Source organism: Pongo abelii, chromosome 7 (genome assembly GCF_028885655.2).
Source record: "Pongo abelii isolate AG06213 chromosome 7, NHGRI_mPonAbe1-v2.0_pri, whole genome shotgun sequence".
In the NCBI taxonomy this organism is placed as follows: Eukaryota; Metazoa; Chordata; class Mammalia; order Primates; family Hominidae; genus Pongo; species Pongo abelii.
In genome coordinates, this window is record NC_071992.2 from 115,632,079 (window position 1) to 115,659,666 (window position 27,588).

The 27,588-nt window shown below is 39.7% G+C and overlaps 1 protein-coding gene and 1 pseudogene across 15 annotated transcripts in view; both read left to right on the forward strand.

The window, feature by feature from the left end:
* Positions 1-27,588, forward strand: part of VPS13B (vacuolar protein sorting 13 homolog B) — a 916,166-nt gene that overhangs the window by 711,221 nt on the left and 177,357 nt on the right. For all 15 annotated transcript variants that reach the window (XM_054519206.2, XM_054519208.2, XM_054519204.2 and 12 more), the window contains one exon: positions 24,414-24,821. In XM_054519206.2, the coding sequence (XP_054375181.2) occupies positions 24,414-24,821 (408 nt within the window). The remainder of the gene's footprint in view (positions 1-24,413; positions 24,822-27,588) is intronic.
* LOC103891364 (mitochondrial proton/calcium exchanger protein-like) lies at positions 13,869-24,405 on the forward strand (annotated as a pseudogene).

Genomic DNA, 27,588 nt, shown 5'->3' on the forward strand with positions numbered 1-27,588 from the left:
TATCCTAACTCTAACTTTCCAACTTTCTGCCTGCAGTTCTTTTTTTCCTTACTCTCCAGCCCCATGCCTTTCCATTGACACAGTCTTGAGCCTTCCTTTCTTATCCCTGTACAATAGTCTCTTTTATGCCAACAACTCCCAAATGCAGCTCTTTTGACTTAATATCTACTCTAAGACTATTTCTACATATGAGTATTAGGTATACTTTGTTATTTAAACATGTTCACAGTAAATTAAGCCATTTTCTCTCTTCTGTCTCCTTGCTCACTTCTTCCTTTAGCATAGTCTTCAAACTTTTTTTACAACTGCTGATGATAGGAAAAATTTTCTGGTCATGTTCTCTCACAATTTACTACCATCTTCAGGCCATTCTTATTTTTATTTCAAGTCCTTCTACTTTTTTCTTTGAAATAGTCCTTAATTATGCCTGCTACTCTGGTGTAGGCTTAATCCTTGATTACTTCCTCATTCTGTTTCCTGGTAGCACTAACTTCAGATTCTCTTATTTACTCAATAATACTGTCTTCTATGTCCTTACTAGATTTTCCTCCCCTGCCAAATTTATTTGAATCTTAACTACCCCCCTTCCTCAGTTGATCCAGTCAAAACTCTCCTCAGCCGCCAACCCTCTGTGCACCTGTCCACTGTATTTCTTACATATAAATTGCTTATTTGGCTTAATCTGATTCTGGTTTTTTTTTTTAAGCAAAACTGTTTTGCAAGAGGTTTTATATTGCTCTATCAGGGGGCATATAATGTCCAAAGGTCTCTCTTTTTGTGATGCTACCACCCATTGGTGCTCAATGCCTAAATTTATTGTAGGTTGTAAATAGTAATATTCTGATTCTAGCATTCCGTTTCCATACGTTAGCTGGCATACTTCTTTGAAGAGAAACATTCCCCAGCCTACTATTTGAGTATTCAGTAGTATTGCTCATTCAAAAAGGCAGGATAAATGCTTAATTCTTTCCCTTTATTTACCCCTTTTCAAAAATGAGTTCATTCTCTAGCATATTCCAATGGTGGCCAGTTAGTTGATGTTGTTTGATATTATTTTGAACTCATTATTTTTAATAATTCTCAAGTTGTCTCACCATTGGCAGTGTGAATCTCTATAAACTCACTTCTCTATGTTTTAAACCTTGTTGTTTTCTTAGTGTGGAATTCTTACGCCCTTTTTCTTTGCCCACTCTAATTCTGAGCTGCCATTAGGTTAGCCTAAGTCTTGTTTTCTTCTGGAATAGTTTCCCTTTCATTTCCATTCATGCTGATCTCTCCTTTTTTCATAAGCAGATTGGTAATACCATTTTCACTAAATTTATCTCAAAACAACATTTGGCTGTTTCTAAAAATCATATGTGTCATCAAGGATGAGTATATGCCATCACTGAAATAGTAAAACAAAGGAAGACATAGGCACCAAAAAAGATACAAAATTGTTGGAGTAGTGGAATATAGTTATCCCTTATGGTTATTACTAAGAGGAAGGGAAACTTATTTTGATGAGTTTAGTTCAGTACATTTACTTTAGAAATTGGTGCAATTACCCTATAATTCGAACTTTTGTGTTGTGATTTGGGGAGGATTATGAAACTTAGAAAGTCAATGCTTGATCATAAAAATATGTTTCTGAGTAATTTTGCTAGTAGTGATGATGTCCAGATCCCAATGATAAGTATCATGAACTGCTGCTGACTTATTCAGCTCAAGAACCTTTCATTTCATGTCTCTGAGCTTCCTCATAGCACATAAGACAGCATATAGCCTGTTCCACTTTGTATACCATCATTAATTAAAGCACACATGTCTGCCATCACTGAGGTCTTTACACTTCACACCTTCAATGAAAGCACATTGATCTCATTGTCATGGGCAGCTTTCCAGGTTTTCTAGCTCTTATACCTGTGAATACTCCGTCTCCCTTGTCCACTGTCATCATGAATACCTTTACTTGAACACTATAACAAAAACCTGAATTTCAATTGCTGAATAAGAGAAAAAAATATTATGACCTAGTAATAATTCTTTACCAGAGTTATTATAATACATAAGGTCAACCCTGATTATGGGTTTGTTAGTTCTGTGTTTTGCATTTACTAAGATGGTGAATAAAAACATCATTTCTGTGTCTGTACATAGCCACTCGTGTATGCACTGAATGTTTTCTTGCAAGTCTTGCTTGTCTAAAAAATTTTTTATCTTTTGCAAATAAAATTCCAAAGGAAGAAACACTTAACAAAGAAGTTTTCTTTCATAAATGTTATGATTTGAGTATAGCAAGCCATATTGAATTCATTGGGTTTTTGGTAATAGATTTCATAATACATCATAAATGTAAGTAATATGATGACTAATGGGTCAAGTAAAGTTGGAACATTTTAAATGCGAAAAGAACTGGAACAGTTCTCAGGAAACTTTTCCAGTTGATGTTTGGTCCCCCACAAGGTGTGCATTAACATAAACTTATGGGAATCACCTCTGGGGCTTGAATTCTCTCTCTGATTTCATTACAATGTGATACTTTTCCTTTCACTATTAAGTCATCCTCTAAGATGATAGGAGCATAAAATAAGTATAATTTATTTGCATTTGTCTAATCTTTTAACTCAATAGTCATTCCATCATTCTGTTTCCTGGTAGCTGTTCAGAAAGTTTTGAAGGGTAATTAGGATCTAATAATTGTCAGGCATGGGTTTACTTAAAGATACAGAATATGTTCTGAAAATGGTGAGAAATTAGATCTGGCAGAAAAATAGATGACTCAGCTGAGAGATTCTCTATTACTGCATATTCCTAAAATCAAAACTTTGAAAATAATCCATTTATTAAAGTTCAATGAGGATTATAACAAAATTCTAAACTCTTAAACATAAGTATCCGATAATAATTGGAATAAAATTTATAGTAACAGTCTGTGCCTGGTTCCCTATCCAGTTATATTTCCAGTTCCTGTAAAACATTATTTTTTATAGCTCCCACTGGGTCTCTGTTGAATAAAACTGTTCTAGTCCATTTCTTTAATGTTGTATCTTAATGATCAGATTAATATTTTTATCAGTTTTTTAAAAGTATCAAAAAACAAAATGTGGATTGCTCAATTTTTACTTTTATTTTTTAAGTTAAAAAATACCAGACACTATTTTTGCATATTTTTTCTATTTGTAAAAATAATCTTCCTGTCATTATTAGACTGAAAATATTTGCAATGAAGACTAATTTTCTACCAAAAAACTGGCTAGATCAAGGATGTGAAAGTTCAGAGAAACATGTTGATGTACTTTATGCAACAATAAACGGTGCTGTTTCAGTTGTGATGGTTCTCATTCTGGTGCGTGCCTCCTGTCTTTTGGTGGACCTGGTACTTTTGAAAGTAATACCTAGTATTACAATATAGCCTAATTGCAACTCTGCTTTTTTGGTTCTTGGCCTATCATCTTTTCCAACTTGCCCAAATGGGACTGCCCTAGCCACTCTGTTCACACATTGCACAGAATGTGTTTTGCAAGAAATGTAGCTCAGTGCTGTCTCTATGTGGTTCAGTCCCTCCAGGGTGAGGGACTTTGTGGCCTACTAACGTACGTCTTATACAGAGGTTGCACTGTATGCCCTGTATGGAAACAAATATACAAAAAACATTTGAAAAGTGAATTACTTAAATGTCTTAAATAACAATTTGTTTCTTATTAAACCTTAACAGAATCATGTGAGTCTAGGAGTTTGAGGCTGCAGTGAGCTAGGATAGTGCCACCGCACTCCAGCCTAGGCAACAGACCAAGACCCTGTCTTGAAAAATAAATAAATAAGTTAACATAGCAACTGTTTGGGAATACATATAGCTCTGCTAGATTTTCAAACGTTCTAAAAACTTTCATCAACTACTGCTCAGTGACTGAGAGGTTGCATTTGTAATCCTAAATTACTAAATTTAAGGTAATCAAAAGAACGAAATTTTGATACATAAATAACACTTTTGACATAGCCTTATAGGAAAGATAGATCGAGTGACCAAGTGTCCAAATAAGTAACCCTCCACTACCAATCCACTGGTCTGAGAAAGGGTCATCCAGAAACCAGCACCACAAAAAGTTAACATTAAAAATTCACTGTTCAAATTCACAAAACAAAATAAACCTATAAAAGATTTAAATAATGAAACTTTTCAAATGATGTTTTTTAAATCATCCTGCAGCATTTTTGTGCTGCTGAAGTTATTAAAATTTAAAATCACACTGAGACTTTTGGGACAAACTATGAGAGAGAGAGATCCAAGATTGCTTCAGATTTTTCCTAAAATATTTAGTGCTGTCGAAGCATGGTGGCTCACACTTTAATCCCAGCAGTTTGGGAGGCCAAGACGGGTGGATTGCTTGAGACCAGGAGTTTGAGACCAACCTAACCAACATGGCAAAACCCCATTCTACTAAAGATACAAAAAAATTAGCCTTCAGGAGCTCTTTTAGGGTAGGCCTGGTGGTGACAAAATCTCTCAGCATTTGCTTGTCTGTAAAGTATGTTATTTCTCCTTCACTTATGAAGCTTAGTTTGGCTGGATATGAAATTCTGGGTTGAAAATTCTTTTCTTTAAGAATGTTGAATATTGGCCCCCACTCTCTTCTGGCTTGTAGAGTTTCTGCCGAGAGATCCGCTGTTAGTCTGATGGGCTTCCCTTTGAGGGTAACCCGACCTTTCTCTCTGGCTGCCCTTAACATTTTTTCCTTCATTTCAACTTTGGTGAATCTGACAATTATGTGTCTTGGAGTTGCTCTTCTCGAGGAGTATCTTTGTGGCGTTCTCTGTATTTCCTGAATCTGAATGTTTGCCTGCCTTGCTAGATTGGGGAAGTTCTCCTGGATAATATCCTGCAGAGTGTTTTCCAAGTTGGTTCCATTCTCCCCGTCACTTTCAGGTACACCAATCAGACGTAGATTTGGTCTTTTCACATAGTCCCATATTTCTTGGAGGCTTTGCTCATTTCTTTCTATTCTTTTTTCTCTAAACTTCCCTTCTCTCTTCATTTCATTCATTTCATCTTCCATCGCTGATACTCTTTCTTCCATTTGATCGCATCAGCTTCTGAGGCTTCTGCATTCTTCACGTAGTTCTCGAGCCTTGGTTTTCAGCTCCTTCAGCTCCTTTAAGCACTTCTCTGTATTGATTATTCTAGTTATACATTCTTCTAAATTTTTTTCAAAGTTTTCAACTTCTTTGCCTTTGGTTTGAATATCCTCCCGTAGCTCGGAGTAATTTGATCGTCTGAAGCCTTCTTCTCTCAGCTCGTCAAAGTCATTCTCCATCCAGCTTTGTTCCATTGCTGGTGAGGAACTGCGTTCCCTTGGAGAAGGAGAGGCGCTCTGCTTTTTAGAGTTTCCAGTTTTTCTGCTCTGTTTTTACCCAATCTTTGTGGTTTTATCTACTTTTGGTCTTTGATGATGGTGATGTACAGATGGGTTTTTGGTGTGGATGTCCTTTCTGTTTGTTAGTTTTCCTTCTAACAGACAGGACCCTCAGCTGCAGGTCTGTGTGAGGTGTCAGTCTGCCCCTGCTGGGGGGTGCCTCCCAGTTAGGCTGCTCGGGGGTCAGGGGTCAGGGACCCACTTGAGGAGGCAGTCTGCCCGTACCAGCCGCTGCAAAATCATGCCAAAATGTAAAGACCATCGAGACTAGGAAGAGACTGCATCAACTAACGAGCAAAATAACCAGCTAACATCATAATGACAGGATCAAATTCACACATAACAATATTAACTTTAAATGTAAATGGACTAAATGCTCCAATCAAAAGACACAGACTGGCAAATTGGATAAAGAGTCAAGACCCATCAGTGTGCTGTATTCAGGAAACCCATCTCACGTGCAGAGACACACATAGGCTCAAAATAAAAGGATGGAGGAAGATCTACCAAGCAAATGGAAAGCAAAAAAAGGCAGGGGTTGCAATCCTAGTCTCTGATAAAATAGACTTTAAACCAACAAAGATCAAAAGAGACAAAGAAGGCCATTACATAATGGTAAAGGGATCAATTCAACAAGAAGAGCTAACTATCCTAAATATATATGCACCCAATACAGGAGCACCCAGATTCATAAAGCAAGTCCTTAGAGACCTACAAAGAGACTTAGACTCCCACACATTAATAATGGGAGACTTTAACACCCCACTGTCAACATTAGACAGATCAGTGAGACAGAAAGTCAACAAGGATACCCAGGAATTGAACTCAGCTCTACACCAAGTGGACCTAATAGACATCTACAGAACTCTCCACGCCAAATCAACAGAATATACATTTTTTTCAGCACCACACCACACTTATTCCAAAATTGACCACATACTTGGAAGTAAAGTTCTCCTCAGCAAATGTAAAAGAACAGAAATTATAACAAACTATCTTTCAGATCACAGTGCAATCAAGCTAGAACTCAGGATTAAGAATCTCACTCAAAACCGCTCAACTACATGGAAACTGAACAACCTGCTCCTGAATGACTACTGGGTACATACCGAAATGAAGGCAGAAATAAAGATGTTCTTTGAAACCAACGAGAACCAAGACACAACATACCAGAATCTCTGGGATGCATTCAAAGCAGTGTGTAGAGGGAAATTTATAGCACTAAATGCCCACAAGAGAAAGCAGGAAAGATCCAAAATGGACACCCTAACATCACAATTAAAAGAACTAGAAAAGCAAGAGCAAACACATTCAAAAGCTAGCAGAAGGCAAGAAATAACTAAAATCAGAGCAGAACTGAAGGAAATAGGGACACAAAAAACTCTTCAAAAAATTAATGAATCCAGGAGCTGGTTTTCTGAAAGGATCAACAAAATTGATAGACCGCTAGCAAGACTAATAAAGAAAAAAGAGAGAAGAATCAAATAGATGCAATAAAAAATGATAAAGGGGATATCACCACCGATCCCACAGAAATACAAACTACCATCACAGAATATTACAAACACCTCTATGCAAATAAACTAGAAAATCTAGAAGAAATGGATAAATTCCTCAACATATACACTCTCCCAAGACTAAATCAGGAAGAAGTTGAATCTCTGAATAGACCAATAACACGAGCTGAAATTGTGGCAATAATCAATAGCTTACCAACCAAAAAGAGTCCGGGATGAGATGGATTCACAGCCGAATTCTACCAGAGGTACAAGGAGGAGCTGGTACCATTCCTTCTGAAACTCTTCCAATCAATAGAAAAAGAGGGAATCCTCCCTAACTCATTTTATGAGGCCAGCATCATCCTCATACCAAAGCCGGGCAGAGACACAACCAAAAAAGAGAATTTTAGACCAATATCCTTGATGAACATTGATGCAAAAATCCTCAATAAAATACTGGCAAACCAAATCCAGCAGCACATCAAAAAGCTTCTGCACCATGATCAAGTGGGCTTCATCCCTGGGATGGAAGGGTGGTTCAATATATGCAAATCAATAAATGTAATCCAGCATATAAACAGAACCAAAGACAAAAACCACATGATTATCTCAATAGATGCAGAAAAGGCCTTTGACAAAATTCAACAACCCTTCATGCTAAAAACTCTCAATAAATTAGGTATTGATGGGACGTATCGCAAAATAATAAGGGCTATCTATGACAAACCCACACCCAATATCATACTGAATGGGCAAAAACTGGAAGCATTCCCTTTGAAAACTGGCAGAAGACAGGGATGCCCTCTCTCACCACTCCTATTCAACATAGTGTTGGAAGTTCTGGCCAGGGCAATTAGGCAGGAGAAGGAAATAAAGGGTATTCGATTAGGAAAAGAGGAAGTCAAATTGTCCCTCTTTGCAGATGACGTGATGGTATATCTAGAAAACCCCATTGTCTCAGCCCCAAATCTCCTTAAGCTGATAAGCAACTTCAGCAAAGTCTCAGGATACAAAATCAATGTACAAAAATCACAAGCATTCTTATACACCAACAACAGACAAACAGAGAGCCAAATCATGAGTGAACTCCCATTCACAATTGCTTCAAAGAGAATAAAATACCTAGGAATCCAACTTACAAGGGACGTGAAGGACCTCTTCAAGGAGAACTACAAACCACTGCTCAATGAAATAAAAGAGGATACAAACAAATGGAAGAACATTCCATGCTCATGGGTAGGAAGAATCAATATAGTGAAAATGGCCATACTGCCCAAGGTAATTTACAGATTCAGTGACATCCCCATCAAGCTACCAATGACTTTCTTCACAGAATTGGAAAAAACTACTTTAAACTTCATATGGAACCAAAAAAGAGCCCGCATCGCCAAGTCAATCCTAAGCCAAAAGAACAAAGCTGGAGGCATCACACTACCTGACTTCAAACTATACTACAAGGCTACAGTAACCAAAACAGCATGGTACTGGTACCAAAACAGAGATATAGATCAATGGAACAGAACAGAGCCCTCAGAAATAACGCCGCATATCTACAACTATCTGATCTTTGACAAACCTGAGAAAAACAAGCAATGGGGAAAGGATTCCCTATTTAATAAATGGTGCTGGGAAAACTGGCTAGCCATATGTAGAAAGCTGAAACTGGATCCCTTCCCTACACCTTATACAAAAATCAATTCAAGATGGATTAAAGACTTAAACGTTAGACCTAAAACCATAAAAACCCTAGAAGAAAACCTAGGCATTACCCTTCAGGACATAGGCATGGGCAAGGACTTCATGTCTAAAACACCAAAAGCAATGGCAACAAAAGCCAGAATTGACAAATGGGATCTAATTAAACTCAAGAGCTTCTGCACAGCAAAAGAAACTACCATCAGAGTGAACAGGCAACCTACAGAATGGGAGAAAATTTTCACAACCTACTCATCTGACAAAGGGCTAATATCCAGAATCTACAATGAACTCAAACAAATTTACAAGAAAAATACAAACAACCCCATCAAAAAGTGGGCAAAGGACATGAACAGACACTTCTCAAAAGAAGACATTTATGCAGCCAAAAAACACATGAAAAAATGCTCACCATCACTGGCCATCAGAGAAACGCAAATCAAAACCACAGTGAGATACCATCTCACACCAGTTAGAATGACAATCATTAAAAAATCAGGAAACAACAGGTGCTGGAGAGGATGTGGAGAAATAGGAACACTTTTACACTGTTGGTGGGACTGTAAACTAGTTCAACCCTTGTGGAAGTCAGTGTGGTGATTCCTCAGGGATCTAGAACTAGAAATTCCATTTGACCCAGCCATCTCATTACTGGGTATATACCCAAAGGACTGTAAATCATGCTGCTATAAAGACACATGCACACGTATGTTTATTGCGGCATTATTCACAATAGTAAAGACTTGGAACCGACCCAAATGTCCAACAGTGATAGACTGGATTAAGAAAATGTGGCACATATACACCATGGAATACTATGCAGCCATAAAAAATGATGAGTTCATGTCCTTTGTAGGGACATGGATGAAATTGGAAATCATCATTCTCAGTAAACTATCGCAAGAACAAAAAACCAAACACCGCATATTCTCACTCATAGGTGGGAATTGAACAATGAGAACACATGGACACAGGAAGGGGAACATCACACTCTGGGGACTGTTGTGGGGTGGGGGGAGGGGGGAGGGATAGCATTGGGAGATATACCTAAAGTATAATAAGAATAAATAAATAAATAAATAAATAAATAAATAAAAAATTAGCCAGGCATGGTGCTGCATGCATGTAATCCCAGCTTCTGGGATTTAAAAATTAGGCTATCTAAAAATTAGATTATTTTCTCATTGCTGAGTTATAATACTTTTTAATGTTTTTTTGATATAAGTCTTTTGTCAGATAAGTAATTTGCAGATATTTTCTCCCAGTACATAACTTCTCTTCTCATTCTCTTAACACTACCCTTTACAGAAGAAAAGTTTTTAATTTGATGAAGACCAACTTATAAATTTTTAAAATATGCCTTTTTTGGTATCATGTATAAGAGACTCAGTACAGAGTCTGTCTGTACTGAGCTGCCTGGAGCTGGGGCTAGGGAAGGTAACACCAGCATTGTGGTGGCCACTGTGCTGAGTCATACCTGAAGCCGGCACAGCACTGGGCCTCACCCAAGGCCCATGATAACCCCTGCCTGGCTATCCGCCTGTGTTCACTCAAGGTCCTAGGGCTCTATAACCTGCCAGGCTTGTGTCCCTCCCTATACGGCACTGAAATTTCTCTTGTCCCAGGTACGTCCAGAGATGCTGTCCAGGAGCCAGGGCCTGGAGTCAGAAACCTTAGGAATCTGCTTGGTGCTCCATTCTACTGAGAATGAGCTGGCACCCAAGCCACAACTCTAGGACTTGAAGATTTTCTCCTATGTTTTCTTCTTTGAAGACTTTCTAATTTTACATTTTATATTTAAGTCCAGGATTCATTTTGAGTTAATTTTTATATACAATATGAAGTTGAGTTGAAGGTACCTTTTTTTGTATACAGATATTCAACACCATCTGTAAACTACCTTTCTTCATTGAACTGTCTTTGCACCTATTTTAAAAATCAACTAATAATTCTTTGGACCCTATTTCTGGACTCTGTTCTTTTCCACTAAGCTACATATACCTTCTCCAAAACTACACTGTCTTGATTTTAATAGCTGATAGTAAGTCTTAAAATCAGGTAGTTTGCGACCTCCAATGTTGTTATTCTTTCTCAAAAATGTTTTGGTTATTCTTGGTCCTTTGCTTTACTATGTAAATTTTAGAATCAGCTTTTCTATATTTAAAATAAATATTTCTGGGATTATTATTGGAATTCTGTGAAATCTATAGATCTGGGAGAAACTGATATATTTACTATGTTGTGTGCCTTCGAATTCATGAATATGGTATGTGTATGGTATGTCTCTCTATTTATGTTGGTCTTTTAAAATTTATTATCAGCATTTTGTAGTTTTCAGCATACAGATCCTATGACCATTTGATTAGATTTATACCTGTGTTCCTTTTATTTGGATATGTTATAAATACTATGTTTTATTTTAAGGCTTTTTTGTTTTCCACTTGCATATTGTTAGTTTATAGAAACTCAATTGATTTTTGTGTGATGATCTTGTATTCTAAAACTGTGCCAAACTCACTTATTAATTCTGGGAGCTTTTCTGTAGATTCTTATTGGGTTTTCTACATGGACAATTACGTCATCTGCAAATGGGCATTGTTTTCTTTGTTATTTATGCCCTTTTATCTTGCCTTGTTGCACTATCTATGATTTCCAATACTACGTTGAGTATAAGTAATAAGAATGGACATCCTTGCCTTGTTTCTGTTCTTAGGGGGAAAGCATTCATTTCATCATAATTATGATGTTAGCTGTAGGCTTTTCATATATAGCCTTCATCAGGTTAAGTTTCCCTCTACCGATAGTTTGCCTAGAGTTATTATAAATTGATATTGAATTTTTCAAAAATGTTTTCTGCATCAATTGATACTATCTTTGTTATTGTTGTAAACTGTTAATATTTTTACATTGATTGATCAAGGCTTATAGTCCTAGGACAACCCCTATTTTAGTTGTGGTACATTATTAGTTCTATATGCTGATGGGTTTGATTTGCTACATTTTTTGAGGATTTTTATGTTTCTTCTTGAGGAATATGCATGTATATTGTTTTTTATACTTTCTCCATCTACTTTTGGTATCAGTAATGATGGTCTCATAAAATGAATTAAGAAGTATTCTCTTCTATTTCCTGGAGGACAGGGGAATGAAGAAAAGAAAGAAGGAAAACAATAGATTTCCCTAGTCCCTCTGAGCATCAAGAGACTCCTTCACACTCCTTGAAGCCAGAAATAGAGGGCTTCTCCTTGTACTCTCTCTGTCTCCACATGATATCCACTTCTGGGCTTTGGGCTGCCATTAGTCTAGGATAAGGGGGTAGGGGAGGAAAAATTAGAAACTCATCACCATTTTGGTAGTATTTTGAATTCTAGTCTTCTTCCTCAGTCTACCTGTTACCATATACTTTTCAGAATTCTCAAATAACTGCTCTGTGTAGGTTTTATAGCTGGTTTATTGCTAGATTTTGTAACTGCATTCAGTGGAAGAGACAGGTTCCATCATTCCTATAACTCTGAAATAATTTTTAAAAAGAAGGAGTAGGCAACTAACATCATTAGATGTTTATTTGTTTTTTGTGTTTTTTGTTTGTTTGTTTTTTGTTTTGAGACAGAGTCTCACTCTGTTGCCCAGGCTGGAGTGCAGTGGCACGATCTCGGCTTACTGCAACCTTCACCTCCCAGGTTCAAGCAATTCTCTGCCTCAGCCTCCCAAGTAGCTGAGATTACGGGCACCTGCCACCACACCTGGCTAATTTTTTGTATTTTTAGTAGAGATGGGGTTTCCCCATCTTGGCCAGGCTGGTCTTGGACTCCTGACCTTGTGATCCACCCGCCTCGGCCTACCAAAGTGCTGGCATTACAGGTGTGAGCTACCATGCCTGGCCCCATTAGGTGTTTTTAAGATATATTAGATATTTTTCATTAGGGGAAGAGATAAACAAAACTTCAATAAATATACCTAGATCTTGAAACTTCATTTTAATTGCTTTTGAAACTGGAAATGCCATGTGGGCAAATGTGCATATGGAATTTGTATTAGTTTTCTATTGATGCATAACAAATTACAACAAATGTAGCAACACAAATTTATCATCTCACAATTCTATGGTTAGAAGTCTAGGTGAGTTCAGCTGGTTCTCTCTTCAGGGTCTCACAAAGCCAAAATCAGACTGTCAGTTGGCCTGGGTTCTAATCTGGAGGCTCCTGGAAAGAATCTACTTTCAAACTTATTCCAACTATTCACATAATCTAGTTCCTTGTGGCTTTAATACTGAGGTCTCCAGTTCCTTATTAGCTGTTGTCCAAGGGTTGCCTTAAGCCCTAGGGACCACCCATTCATTCTCATTCTCTCCTCTGATTGTGTATTTTCAAACTCACTAATTCTGTCTTCAGCTTGATCAATTCTGCTGTTAAGAGACTCTGATGCATTCTTCAGTATGTCAGTTGCATTTTTCAACTCCAGAATTTTTGCTTATTTTAAATTATTTCAATCCCTTTGTTACATTTATCTGATAAGATTCTGAATTCCTTCTCTGCATTGTTTTGAATTTTGCTGAGTTTCCTCAAAACAACTATTTTGAATTCTCTGTCTGAAAGAAAGGTCACATATCTCTGTCTCTCCAGGATTGGTCTCTGGTACCTTAGTTTGTTTGGTGAGGTCATGTTTTCCTGGATGGTTTTCATGCTTGTGGATGTTCATCAGTGTCTGGGCATTGGATAATTAGGTATTTATTATAGTCTTCATGGTCTGGGCTTGTTTGTACCTGTCTTTCTTAGGAAGGCTTTCCAGGTATACGAAGAGACTTGGGTGTTGTGATCTAAGTTTTTGGTCACTGCAGCCATATCTGCATTAGGGGGCACCCGAAGCCCAGTAACTCTGTGGCTCTTGCAGACTCACAGTGGTGCCACCTTGGTGGTCTTGGATAAGATCCAGAAGAATTCTTTGGATTACCAGGCAGAGACTCTTGTTTTCTTCCCTTACTTTCTCCCAAACAAACAGAGTCTCTCTGTACTGAGCTGCCTGGAGCTGGGGCTAGGGAAGGTAACACAAGCACTGTGGCCACCACAATGCTGGTGGCCACTGTGCTGAGTCATACCTGAAGCCAGCACAGCACTGGGCCTCACCCAAGGCTCATGATAACCCCTGCTTGGCTATCCGCCTGTGTTCACTCAAGGTCCTAGGGCTCTATAACCTGCCAGGCTTGTGTCCTTCCCTACAGGGCAGTGAAATTTCTCTTCCCTACAGGGCAGTGAAATTTCTCTTGTCCCAGGTACATCCAGAGATGCTGTCCAGGAGCCAGGGCCTGGAGTCAGAAACCATAAGCATTTACTTGGTGCTCCATTCTACTGAGAATGAGCAGGCACCCAAGCCACACACAAGAAAAAGTCCTTCCCACTCTTCCCTCCGCTTTCCACAAGCAGTGGAGTCTCTCCCCATGGCCACCACCATCCCAGGCCTGCAGCGAGTGCTACATGGCTACCACAGATGTTCCCACAAGGCCCAAAGGCTCTTCAGTCAACTTGTGGTGAATGCTGCCAGGCCTGAGACTCTCCTCAAGGCAGTGAGCTCCCGTCTGGCCCAGGGCAGCCCAGAAATGAAATGCCATCCAAGAACCAAGGCCTGGAATTGGGAATCCCAAGAACCCACTTGGTGCTCTTTCCCATGGTGGGCTAGCTGGTACCTAAGCTGCAAGACAAACTACCTTTACTTTTCTGTCTCCTTTTCTCAAGCAGGAATCCCTCCCTATAGCCATCACAGCTGGGAATGTGCTGGGTCACAGCTCAAACCAGCATATCTTTGAGTGTCTCACCCAGGGCCCATGGTGAGTATTGCCTGGGTGCTGCTGCTAATTATTTAAGGCCTAGTGGCTCTTCAGTCAGCAGGTGATGAATCCTGCAAGGACTGGGTCCTTCTCTTCAAGGCACGGTTCCCTTCTGGCCCAAGTTGTGTCTACAAATGTCATTTGGGAGCTAGGGACTGGAATGGAGGCCTCAGGACTCTGCCTGGTGCCTTATCCTGCTGTGGCTGAGCTGGTATCCAAGCTGCAAGACAAAATCCCCTTTACTCTCCCTCTCCTCTCCCAGAGCTGTGAGCTGTGCTGCCTGGATTGGAGGAGGGGTGGCACAAGCACTCCCTTAGCTGCCCCATCTGGTGTCTGACTGGATTGCATGCCCCCCAAGTTCACTGGCTCCTAGCCCAGCACAGAACCAGGACTTACCCCAGAATTGCAGTTCTTGTGGCCTAGACTGCCTTTCAGGTTTATTTAGGATCCCAGAGCACTTTAGCCTGCAGTGGCAAGGCTTGTCAGAACTCAGGTTCTGCCCACAGGATGGTTCTCCTGTGGCTAGGGATGGTCTAAATACTCCCTCTGTGGGTACCAGCTGAGCTCTGCCTGGTATTGATTTCCACTGTAACAGGGCAACATGAGTTCCAATGCCAAGTCCCACAATCACTACGCTCTCCCGCCCGCAAATGCACAGATTCTCTCTCTGTGCCACACAGCCACCCTTGGGGGGATGGAAGAGGGTTGGCATCCGCAGTTCAAGACCGTCTTTCCTACCCTCTTCAGTACCTCTTTCAGTGATACAAAGTTAAAAACAGGTACTGTGATTGCTTACCTGATTTTTGGTTCTTATTAAATTCCTTTTTTTTATGGATAATTGTTCATTTTGGTGTTGCTGTGAGCAGGATGATTGGTGGAGGCTTCTATTCAGCTGTCTTGCTCTGCCTCCCTCTTGGCCTAGCCTTGTGAATCAACTTCTTGGAGAAAATGCGGAAGCAGTATCCCAGTGATTAAACTGGCAAAGAAAGGGTACATTAGATAAAGGGAACAATATGAACAAGGCCTAGTGATATAACAGCATGGGTTGGGGGAAGTGGGCTCTGCAAACTCAGATATTATAAGGAAAGGCAAGAACTCTTTCTTGCTTGCTTGCTTTTTTTTTTTTTTTTTTTTTTTAATCTGAGGAGCTTGGTCTTTTGTTTCTTAGGTAAGGAGGAGCCAATAAAGAGTTTTAAACAGGAGTGAGCCACTCAGGATTGCATTTAAAACAAATTATTTGGAAATTACTCTGTGGAGACTAGATTAAATCTAAAGACAATTGGTCTAGACAGGGGAACCATTTAGGAGGCTTTATAATAACTGAACGATATCAAAAACATGGTGGAGGAAAATAGGGACTGGATGGAATGCTGGAGAGAAGGGGATTGGAATCAAGCAATGTTTTGGAACTAAAATTGACAGAACTTAATCAGTTTTTGGCTTGGGACCAGATAAAGAGGGAATGAAATGAGGAGTCAAAAAGTCAGATTTCTGACTAAAGCCACTTGGTGGATTATAAAACCATTAACTAAGACAGGGAATACAGCATGTCTGAGAGGAGTTAATGGATTGCTTGGATAAATTAATTTGATGAGCCTGTGAGAGTTCAGGAGAAAATGGCGACAGACTTGCATTCATTCATATTTTCTTCATTACATCATTAAACATTGTGGGGCCATAGGCTTTTGGCCCCCTAAAGGTTATCTGAAAATCACTGACATGTGGCAGATTGATTAATAGAAAAGCCATACAAATGTATGTAATGTATATACATGGGAGCCTTCAGCGTGAACATCCAGCATCCCAACAAGGTACAGAAGCTTATATACCATCTCGAGGTCACAGAAAGAATGAGGCTTGGATCCTGGTAAAACAGGTTATGGGAAGGGATAGAACAGAAATTCTATTGAGGGGCAATAAATGATTACTAGGGAGAATGACTGGATCAGAGAACAGAGAATAACTTGTAAATAGTTATCTTTGTAACTTAAATGACCTTGGGACAGTCACTATCTTGAAAAAGGGACTGTTCAGGTGTGGTTACATTTTTGGTCTTCTTTCCTGTAAAGGATAATGAGATAATAAAGAGGGGAACAAGAACAATTGTTCTCCTTGGTGGGGCAGTTTCATCTTTATATAGATAGCAGAAATGTCTCTTCTAGTACTTGTTAATCTCTAAGAGTTTTTTTTTTCTTTTATTATTATTATTATTATTATTATACTTTAGGTTTTATGGTACATGTGCACAATGTGCAGGTAAGTTACATATGTATACATGTGCCATGCTGGTGCGCTGCACCCACTAACTCATCATCTAGCATTAGGTATATCTCCCAATGCTATCCCTCCCCCCTCCCCCGACCCCACAACAGTCCCCGAAGTATGATGTTCCCCTTCCTGTGTCCATGTGTTCTCATTGTTCAATTCCCACCTATGAGTGAGAATATGCGGTGTTTGGTTTTTTGTTCTTGCGATAGTTTACTGAGAATGATGATTTCCAATTTCATCCATGTCCCTACAAAGGACATGAACTCATCATTTTTTATGGCTGCATAGTATTCCATGGTGTATATGTGCCACATTTTCTTAATCCAGTCTATCATTGTTGGACATTTGGGTTGGTTCCAAGTCTTTGCTATTGTGAATAATGCCACAATAAACATACGTGTGCATGTGTCTTTATAGCAGCATGATTTATAGTCCTTTGGGTATATACCCAGTAATGGGATGGCTGAGTCAAATGGAATTTCTAGTTCTAGATCCCTGAGGAATCACCACACTGACTTCCACAAGGGTTGAACTAGTTTACAGTCCCACCAACAGTGTAAAAGTGTTCCTATTTCTCCACATCCTCTCCAGCACCTGTTGTTTCCTGACTTTTTAATGATTGCCATACTAACTAGTGTGAGATGGTATCTCATTGTGGTTTTGATTTGCATTTCTCTGATGGCCAGTGATGGTGAGCATTTTTTCATGTGTTTTTTGGCTGCATAAATGTCTTCTTTTGAGAAGTGTCTGTTCATGTCCTTTGCCCACTTTTTGATGGGGTTGTTTGTTTTTTTCTTGTAAATTTGTTGGAGTTCACTGTAGATTCTGGATATTAGCCCTTTGTCAGATGAGTAGGTTGCGAAAATTTTCTCCCATTTTGTAGGTTGCCTGTTCACTCTGATGGTAGTTTCCTTTGCTGTGCAGAAGCTCTTTAGTTTAATTAGATCCCATTTGTCAATTTTGGCTTTTGTTGTCATTGTTTTTGGTGTTTTCGACATGAAGTCCTTGCCCATGCCTATGTCCTGAAGGGTAATGCCTAGGTTTTCTTCTAGGGTTTTTATGGTTTTAGGTCTAACATTTAAGTCTTTAATCCATCTTGAATTGATTTTTGTATAAGGTGTAAGGAAGGGATCCAGTTTCAGCTTTCTACATATGGCTAGCCAGTTTTCCCAGCACCATTTATTAAATAGGGAATCCTTTCCCCATTGCTTGTTTTTCTCAGGTTTGTCAAAGATCAGATAGTTGTAGATATGTGGCATTATTTCTGACGGCTCTGTTCTGTTCCATTGATCTATATCTCTGTTTTGGTACCAGTACCATGCTGTTTTGGTTACTGTAGCCTTGTAGTATAGTTTGAAGTCAGGTAGTGTGATGCCTCCAGCTTTGTTCTTTTGGCTTAGGATTGACTTGGCGATGCGGGCTCTTTTTTGGTTCCATATGAAGTTTAAAGTAGTTTTTTCCAATTCTGTGAAGAAAGGCATTGGTAGCTTGATGGGGATGGCATTGAATCTGTAAATTACCTTGGGAAGGATGGCCATTTTCATGACATTGATTCTTCCTACCCATGAGCATGGAATGTTTAATTTAAAATACTCATCACAACTGGGACCCATATTTTGAAATGAAATATTTTTACTTCCTTCAGCATTCAGTTAGTACTTCCTGTAGATCAAACAGTAGTTTAAGTATTTAGAATATTAAAATATAGGACATTCCAGGAGCTCACAGTTCACTGAACTATGACAGATACCTAAACAGGTAACTACAAAAATAATATCAATAGATGCCTGGTAATGGCAAAATGTACAGAATATTCTGAAAGTAATGATGAGAGGCACCTCACCCATCAACAAGGGTCAAGAAGGGTGTGTTGGCTAAAGTGGTCCAAGGTCTGAGTCTCAAAAATAAAGTTAGCGCTTGGCACAGTGGTGCACACCTGTAGTCCCAGCTAGTTTAGGAGGCTGAGGTGGGAGGATCACTTGAGCCTGGGAGTTTGAGGCCAACCTGGGCAACATAATGGGATCCAATCTATTGAAAAAAGAGAAAGACAAGTTAAGCAAGCAGCCAGAGTTATAAACAGTTTTTTTCTGTGTCCCTGGGACCACAATGGTGCCTGAGATATGAGGGTAGTAGTCAGCAGCTTCAGTATTTACCTCTCTATGGATGCTTTGCCAGTCTGCAGTCAGGGAAAATGGATCCCTTAGGTTCAGCAGTTGGTTTATGTGGATATTTGGTCAACCTCCTGGGTAGGTTACTAAATTGTTTCTACAGAATGAGTACTTCTGACCCTTCTTTAAGTTTCCATTTTATACACCCAAGAAAAAGACAGTTTCAGGATGGAACATCTGAGTCTTCTTTCTACTTTAGCTTTGTTTTGTTTTTGTTCTAATGATCATCCGTTAAAACTGCATTTTTTTATTGTTGTTAAAGGTATTATTTTCTGTGAGGCCATAGAATTTGGAAGCCCACATACAGGGATGCAGAGGCAAATGTGTGAGTCATTTTAGCCATCCAATTTATCTAAAATATTTTTCCCACCAGCCTCTTCCAGTACCCCAAATTCTACAAGTCAAAAATAAAAATAATGCCTTTCAACAAATGTTGCCAACATAACTAGATATCCACATATAAAAGAATGAAGTTGAACCCCTATCTCATACAGTATACACACAACACTAATTCAGGAAAGATCGTAGACTTACATTTAAGAGATAAAACTGTAAAACTCTTAAAAGAAGACATAGGTGTAAATCTTTGTGACTTTGGGTTAAACAATGGTTTCTTGGTATGACACCAAAAGCACAAGCAAAATAACAAACATATTGGACTTGGCAAAAATTAAACTGTTTTGTGCTATAAAAAAGTGAAGATAATCCACAGAATGGGAGAAAATATTTGCAAATCATATCTCTGATATGATATTTGCAAAGTATATATCTGATATGATATATCTGATATTTGCAAATCATGTATCTATATATATCAAATATAATAATCTTATATTTTGTATCCAAAATATAAAAAGAACTCCTACAATTCAATAATAAAAGGACAAATAACCGAATTTAAAAATGAGCAAAGGGTTTGAATAGCTATTTCTCCAAGAATATATACAGTCAATAAGCACATGAAAAAATACTGAACATCATTAGTAATTAGGGAAATACAAATCAAAATCACAATGGGATACTCCTTCACACTCACTAGGATAACTGCAGTCAAATATGTCTTAGCAGTTCCACTGCTACGTACATATTTCAGAAAATTAAAAAGCAAATTTTCACACACATATTCATAGCAGCATTATTCATCATTGCCAAAAAGTGGAAACAACCCAAATGTTTATTAACTGATAATGGATAAGCAGAATGTGGTATATGCTTATGTTGTAGTACTATTCAGCCACAAAATGGAATGAAGTATTGATAGATGTTTCAACATGGATGAACCTTGGAAGCATTATGCTATATGAAGGAAACCAGATACAAAAATCACATATTATATGATTCCATTTCTATGAAATGTCCTGAATAGGCAAATCTGTAGAGACAGAAAGAAAATTAGTGGTTTCTTGGGGCTGGAGGGGAGCATGAGTGAGGAGTGACTGCTAAATAGTATGGGATACTGTGTGTGTGTGTGTGTGTGTGTTGATTATAATGTTCTGGGATTAGACAGTGGTGATGGTTGCACAACCTTGTGTATACTAAAAACAATAAATTGTGTGCTATTGAAAGGTTATTTTTGTGGCATGTGAGTTATATGTCAATAAGGTGTTTTAAAAAACAATTCCTTTACATTAAGGTGTTTTTCCTGTTTAAAAACATGGGGAGAAAGGAACATTTTAGTATTGTGTACGGGTGACTCAAGTGTCTGACCCTTTCCAATGCACAACTAGCTGTAAACAAGACTCAGAGTTTTGCTAGGCCTGATAAGAAAATACAATGTCCCCACATGAAGGAGGGAACACTTACAAGGGATGGAACCCTGAGAGAGCCTGGGTATCCAGGAGCGAAGCCAAAGATCCTGACATCTGAGGAAGGTGAGAAGGGGCCTTGCTCATGAAGATATACAATATTAAGTATGAGTGAATGCTGTAATCAATCATGAAGCCTTGATGAGAACTTCTGGGTAGTCCACCCAGAAGTCCAACTTCTGCTTGTCTCACCTGTGCCAACATCCTGGGGTTGAGGAGTGGAGCAAATGTTCATTTGGCTGTTGCACTCTGGTCCACCCCATGTACCCTTCCTTCAGAGGCGATCACCGCAGCTGTTAGGCCTTGAGGCAGAAGTGCCCACGCATGGTGGCGAGAGTGCCATGGACCTCTGCCACAGTGGATTTTTGGTTGCGGGACCTCGGTGCCTTCCTGTGCACAGCTGGCACTCTTCATGCCCTGTCTCTGATGACTTGGTAGTACAGAAGTCCCTCAAGTCCTTCAAGGACAAGAACAAGAAGCTTGAGGAAGGCGGCCTGGTGTACACCCCCACCCCGCAGAGGTGGTGGTGAATAAGTCGCTCGGGCAGAGGGAGCTGGATGAGCTGAAGCACTACTGCCTTGGCTTCTGCCTGCTGTGGATCCATGCCAAGATCGTGGTGCTCATACTGTGGCACATCCTTTATAGCCACACCCTGACCAGGTAGGAGCGCAGGCAGTTTCTCCAGATCCGTGCCGACCTCCTCCGCTTGGTGCCATTCCTTGTGTTCACGGTTGTCCAATTCATGGAATTCCTGTCACGCGTGACCATGAAGCTCTTCCCCAACATGCCAGCATCCACATTTGAGACCCAGTCCATCAAGGAGGAGAGCCTGAAGAAGGAGCTTCGCGTCAACCTGGAGCTGGCAGAGTTCCTCCAGGGCACCATCGAGGAGAGGACCTTGAAGAACAAAGCAGCCAAGGGCAGTGCCACCAGACTTCTCCATTTTTCCAGAAGATCCGGGGGACGGGGGAGAGACCCAGCAATGAGGAAATCATGTGTTTTTCCAAATTATTTGAGAATGAGCTGACCCTGGACAACCTGTCACGCCACAGCTGGTGGCGCTGTGCAAGCTGCTGGAGCTGCAGTCCATTGGCATCAACAACTTCTGCGCTTCCAGCTCACCGTGTGGCTGCGCTCCATAAAGGCCAATGATAAGCTGATTGCTGAGGAGGGGTGGACAACCTGAATGTCAAGGAGCTGCAGCCGGCTTGTGGGGAGTGAGGCATGCAGGCCCTCCGCGTCAGCTGAAGCAGTGTCTGGACCTGCACCTGCATCAGGAGATTCCCATATCGCTACTCATCCTGTCCCAGACAATGTACCTCCCAGAAACTCTCACCAGCTGACCAGCTCAAGTCCATACTGCAGACCCTCCCAGAGATTGTGGCAAAGAAAGAGCAGGTGAAAGTGGCTGAGGTGGAGGGTGAGCAAGTGGACAAGGCAAAGCTGGAGGTCACGCTGCAGGAGGAGGCAGCCATCCAGCAGGAGCACCGCAAGCAGCTGCAGAAGCGCTCGGAGGTGGAGAAGGATGTCGCACCCGAAGGTGTGGGAGCCACCCCTCGAAGCCAGGGGCCTAACCTCAGCCAGAAATGCCTGATGCAGTCCTGTGGTCAGAGACCCTGAAGGACACTGCCCCCTGCTAGAGAGCTTGAAGGAGGAGGAGATAACTAAGGAGGAAATCAACATCCTCAGCGATGCCTGCTCTAACCTGAAGGAGCAGAAGTCGCTCAACAAAGAGAAGGAGGAGCTGGAGCTGCTGAAGGAGGACATGTAGGACTACAGCGAGAACTTGCAAGAGATCAAGAAGGAACTCTCAAAGTCTGGTAGGTGAAGAAAAATATGTGAAATAATCTAAAGCCAGCAAGAGACTGACAAAGAGGGTGCAGCAGATGATCGGGCAGATCGAGGGCTTGATCTCACACCTGGAGATGGACCAGGGCCTGCAAGCTGGGCCCGGCCTAGGGCGCGCCCGTGGGGGAGAACGTCATCAGTGTCACTGAGCTCATCAGCACCGTGAAGCAAGTCAGGCATATTCCAGAAAGCAAGCTCACCAGCCTGGCCACAGCACTGGATGAAGACAAGAATGGCAAGGTCAACATCAATGACCTCATCAACATGATTGAGTTTGTGGACAAAGATGTTCATGCCTCCGCCAGCCAGGTGGCCGAGATTGTAGTGACCTTGGAGAGAGAAGAGAAGATGGAGGAGAAGACCGAGAAGGTGGCCGCAGAGGTGAAGAGCTAGAGCTGCTGGCCTAGGCACCCGTCCTCCTGCTGCCCCACTGCCCTGGCAAGGGCCGTGAGAGCAATTGCTTTGAGGTGATTCTCAGTGGCTCATCTAATACATTGGCTGGAATGAATCAGAGACTTCCATAATCAAGTAAGTTTTAATTTTCATCATTCCATGGATATTCACTCAGTCTGGAATCCCAGAACCCCTCCACAGAATTGTGTTGGATCCACACTGTGGTGTGGTGCAGCTGCTGCAGCTGCCTGACTCCAGAGGCCACCGGGCCAGGCTAGGGCAGGAAGGTGCCCCCCTGTGTGTGCCCTCCCGTCTCAGCTGCCCTGCCCCCAGGGAAGAGAATGAGGACCACGCGGACTCTGCCCACACAAAGCTGTCAGCTGCGCCCACCCTCAGAGGTTCGTGAGACACAGCCTCCTCAGGGCTGAAGATGCCTCTGTTCATCTGTGAACCTTGATTTCTAGATATAGATGTCAATAGATCTCTCTTCCTGCACATGTAGAAAAATAATATTACATATGATTTATAACTTAATAATAATATGCCTAATAACTTTGCTAGTCCTAGCTTCATTTGGGATTATGTCTTCTGTTACATCCTCAGGCTGTCATGAAATGAGCACTTGTTAGGGTCAGTTAAGCTCAAACATTGTTCAATGCATGCATATGTAAGACACATTGTGCTAAGCACTGGGTTTTAAAGATGTGTGACATGCTCTGTCTTAATGATGTTTATAGTCTTATGTCTTATTAATAATAGAAATAGAAAGAGTGATTTTAGGTGAAATAAGAAGGTTAAAAACAATACAGCTAGTTTTTATGTCAGGTAAGTAAGAGACAAATAAGGACAACATCTGGTATATGGTACATATAAAATGGACTACAGATTTAAAGAAATCTCAGTCTACCAGTGTTACATTGGGCAAGGTATTTGAACTTTTATCAATGTAGAGTGTAGGGAAAGGTACAGGGACTCTTCTGGTTTGCAACAGGTCATAAGGGGGAAACAGACATTTTGTGCATAAACAATTAGAGAATGGTAGGGAAGGCTACTTCAGCCAGATACTTGGATAAATATTTATTAGTAATACCATTATTTGTGTCAAACATGGTTCTGGGTAGTAAGGAAAGTCCTTTTTTTTTTTTTTTTTTTTTGAAGAAAGGCCAGTTTCATATAGGTAACAAACTGGAAAACCTGCTTCATTTTGCCTTGGAGTGTAAGGGGCAGAGTGGAAATTGACAGCCTTGATATCCTTGTGTGGCCCTCGATGTATCAGGGCCACACATGTCACAAGGATTGGCCAGGAATGTAGGCATGTAAGTAGTCCAGGGAGAGTGCTCCTTCAAGTAACAACATGGAAAGAATCGTTAAGTGATGAGTAAGAGATATATCATGTTCAGGCATCCTAATGAGTCCATAATGTGGATCTTGGGACACTTTTATATAGGAGCTTGTCAGAGAAGTAAAGGCTTGTATTCAATAAGAAAGCTTCAATAATTGTTTTCTCTTTTTTACTTCTATAGCGGATGTCAATTTGGATATATCAAAGCCTTTGAAAGCAAACCTGAGTTTCACCAAACTGGATCAGATAAACCTTTTTTTAAAGAAGATAAAAAATGCACACAGTTCGGCACATAGTGAAGAGACTTCAGCCATGTCCAACACCATGGTGAATAAGGATGATCTTCCAGTCTCCAAATATTACCGTGGAAAGTTGTCTAAACCCAAAGTTCATGGTGATGGAGTGCAAAAGATTTCAGCTCAAGAAAACATGTGGAGAGCTGTTTCCTGCTTTCAAAAAATTTCTGTTCAAACTACTCAGATTGTGATCTCCATGGAAACTGTACCCCATACCAGCAAACCATGCCTGTTAGCATCTCTCTCAAACCTCAATGGAAGCCTTAGTGTCAAGGCAACACAAAAAGTACCTGGTAAGTCACAGAAAAGGAGAGGGGGGAGACAGAACAAGTAAGATGATTTGTTAACATCTGAAAATGCATTATTTTGAAGATTTATATTATGTAGAAGTTAAAAGTTGTAAAGGCCATTAGAGATGAGGACATTTCTGGTTTGTGACCTTATTTTTAGAGATAATTTTAGAACAAATCCTTTAAGTAATGTCTAAACAGAAATGTTCCTGTCCTCCTCTTGAGGCATGTTCTTCCAAGTATCTAAAACTGTTAATTCCTAAATTCCTTTTTACCTAAAACAGCTATAGTGGAACAACAGTATATCAAGTTTTGTGAACCATTAGAAGAGTGGTTCTCAAAGTGTGATCTCTGGACTAGCAGCATCAGCATCACCTGGGAAATTGTTACAAATGCAAATTCTCAGACCCCACCCATGACCTACTAAATGCAAAACTCTGGGCATGGAGCCCAGCAATCTGTGCTTCAGCAAGCCCTATAGGTGATTCTGATGCACAGCATTAAGTCACTGGTAACCATTTACTTAAAAAAGAAAAGTTGGTGTTGTGGCAGATATGCTACACAAAGTGTAACAGAAGCCAAGGTTCAACTTTGCAAGAATGCTGTTGAGGCATTTTATCAGGCAGCAACACCTGGCAACGAAAAGCTGTGCTTCTGTGCCTAGCCTAGCAAAGTGGGGTACAGACTCTGCAAAGTGACTGCCATTGATGGGAGGAGAGGTGAGAAATCAACTGACAGTGACATCTACGTTTTCCACTTCTGTTACCATGACTAAATTGTTGTATACTTTTTCAAAAAGCGTGGGCAGAAGGATTGTGAGGAGGGGAAGAGGAAAGGCAAGACACAGGTGGGAAATAGCAGTTTTCAATCACAGAAACTGCTACTGTAAAATTTCAGGGCACAGGGCCAGAAATTTTGCTCTGAAAGTAAATGTAGCAAAAGGGAACCATGTATTTTCCCACTTTAATTTGTAGGGGTAAATTGGGGATTGGGGATAGTGCAGGGGATAAAGCAAATCCTTATATGCAACTTAGTTGCTTATCAAAAAGTAATTAAATGGCAGCTGTAGACTTACTGTAACTTAGTTCCACATAGCCAGTTTGGGCACGGTAGTTAAAACAGAAAGGAAAAGTTTAATAGTTGAGAAGCCTGAATTTTAGGCTAAAACGTAGATGATTTATTTCTTTCTCACTAGAAATATTCGTGACCAAGCCAACTAAAAGCTCTGTATTTTGTTTAATTGTCTTAAAAGTTACAAGTGAAAAAGGTAAGTAAGGTTCATGGGTCATGAAAGACTATGAAATACTGGAGGCTACAGTATCTGATTTATCCACAAATAAATTGCAACCCAGACAACACTAGGTCTGTTCCCATGCCTTTCCAGTTGTACCTCAATCATAGCAGGGAAAGGTTAAGACTCAAACAAAATGGAAGAATTTAAACATACTATACTCACTTTTAGGTCCGTTTCTTTTTTCATCCTCATTGCTTTTTTTATTCATTTGTTACTCATATTTTATCCATGTTTAATGATGTCTGTCTTTGGGAAACACCTCTAAAATATTAAAAATCCTTCTCTCACTAAGCTATGCAAGTTAGTAAACCCAAGTTTTGGAACTTGTTTTTTCCCCCTTTATGTAAGAAAAACTACATATCCCTAATCCTTTTACAATGCTGTTCTTAAATCTAGTTAAACACAAAAATAGCAACTATAGCTTTGACTAAACATACTTTATACAACTCTAACATGTAGTGTCCAGCAAATGTTTTAACATAATTATTTGCATCAAGTCAAATCAGAGTTGAGATTAGCTACTTAATAGTAACAATTTTGTTATGAGACTATAATGAACACCAAAATCTATTTTTACTACAGTTTTTTCTTTATGCATACTCAAACAGTTTAGGATGATAACAAGGTTAGCAAAATAATAAACTGTAATTACATGAAATAAGATTTATTAACTTCTAGTTATAAGGACTGATTTCTTAGAAAATTGTGATTAAGAGATTGCCACATATTTTTTTCAAAAAAATTGATTTTAACTATATTTTTAAAATAAAACATAATTTAAGCTTTGAATGTTAATTTCATTGTGTAGTTGAATGTCTTAAAAATTCATGCTTTGCAATTTGGATAAAATACGTGCAAACATATATTCAAAGTACAATTTTGATAAGTGGTAAAAACTATCCACCACCAAAAAGCAAATATACTCACATAAAAGCCTCCTACTAGTAGTCATATTTCTTTTTGTAGTTTTCAAGTGACGTTGTTCTACATTCAACTGAAATTTTTTATACTTTAGTATATCTTTGAGCTCAATGGAGTTAATGTCAGTTTTTATAGTTTGAATCTAATACAGAAATACTTAACTGTGTCTTTGATTTTACAGTTTATATAACTGTTGTGACCATCTGCAGCAGCTGCACTTTTCAAAATTATTTGCTGAACCAAATTGAGCACAGTGACAAAAGTAGTCATCTCAGATGTACTATTAAACGAAAGAAAAAGGAGCATTGCCTTGGTACAGTATAGCCATCTGCTGTACAGATGTTATTGTATAGAATGACTTCAGATAAAATAATTGTAGAAAATTTTCATTAAAACCTCAACAATTTGCACTTGTTTATGCGAATCTGCATAACTCCCCAATGAGACAACACACTTGGGGTTTCTTCGGTTCTCACTCACTTTCTCTTTGATCCTTTTTGATGTGCTGACTTTAATAAACACAGTCAAAAACACTGTTCAAAAACATCATGGAAA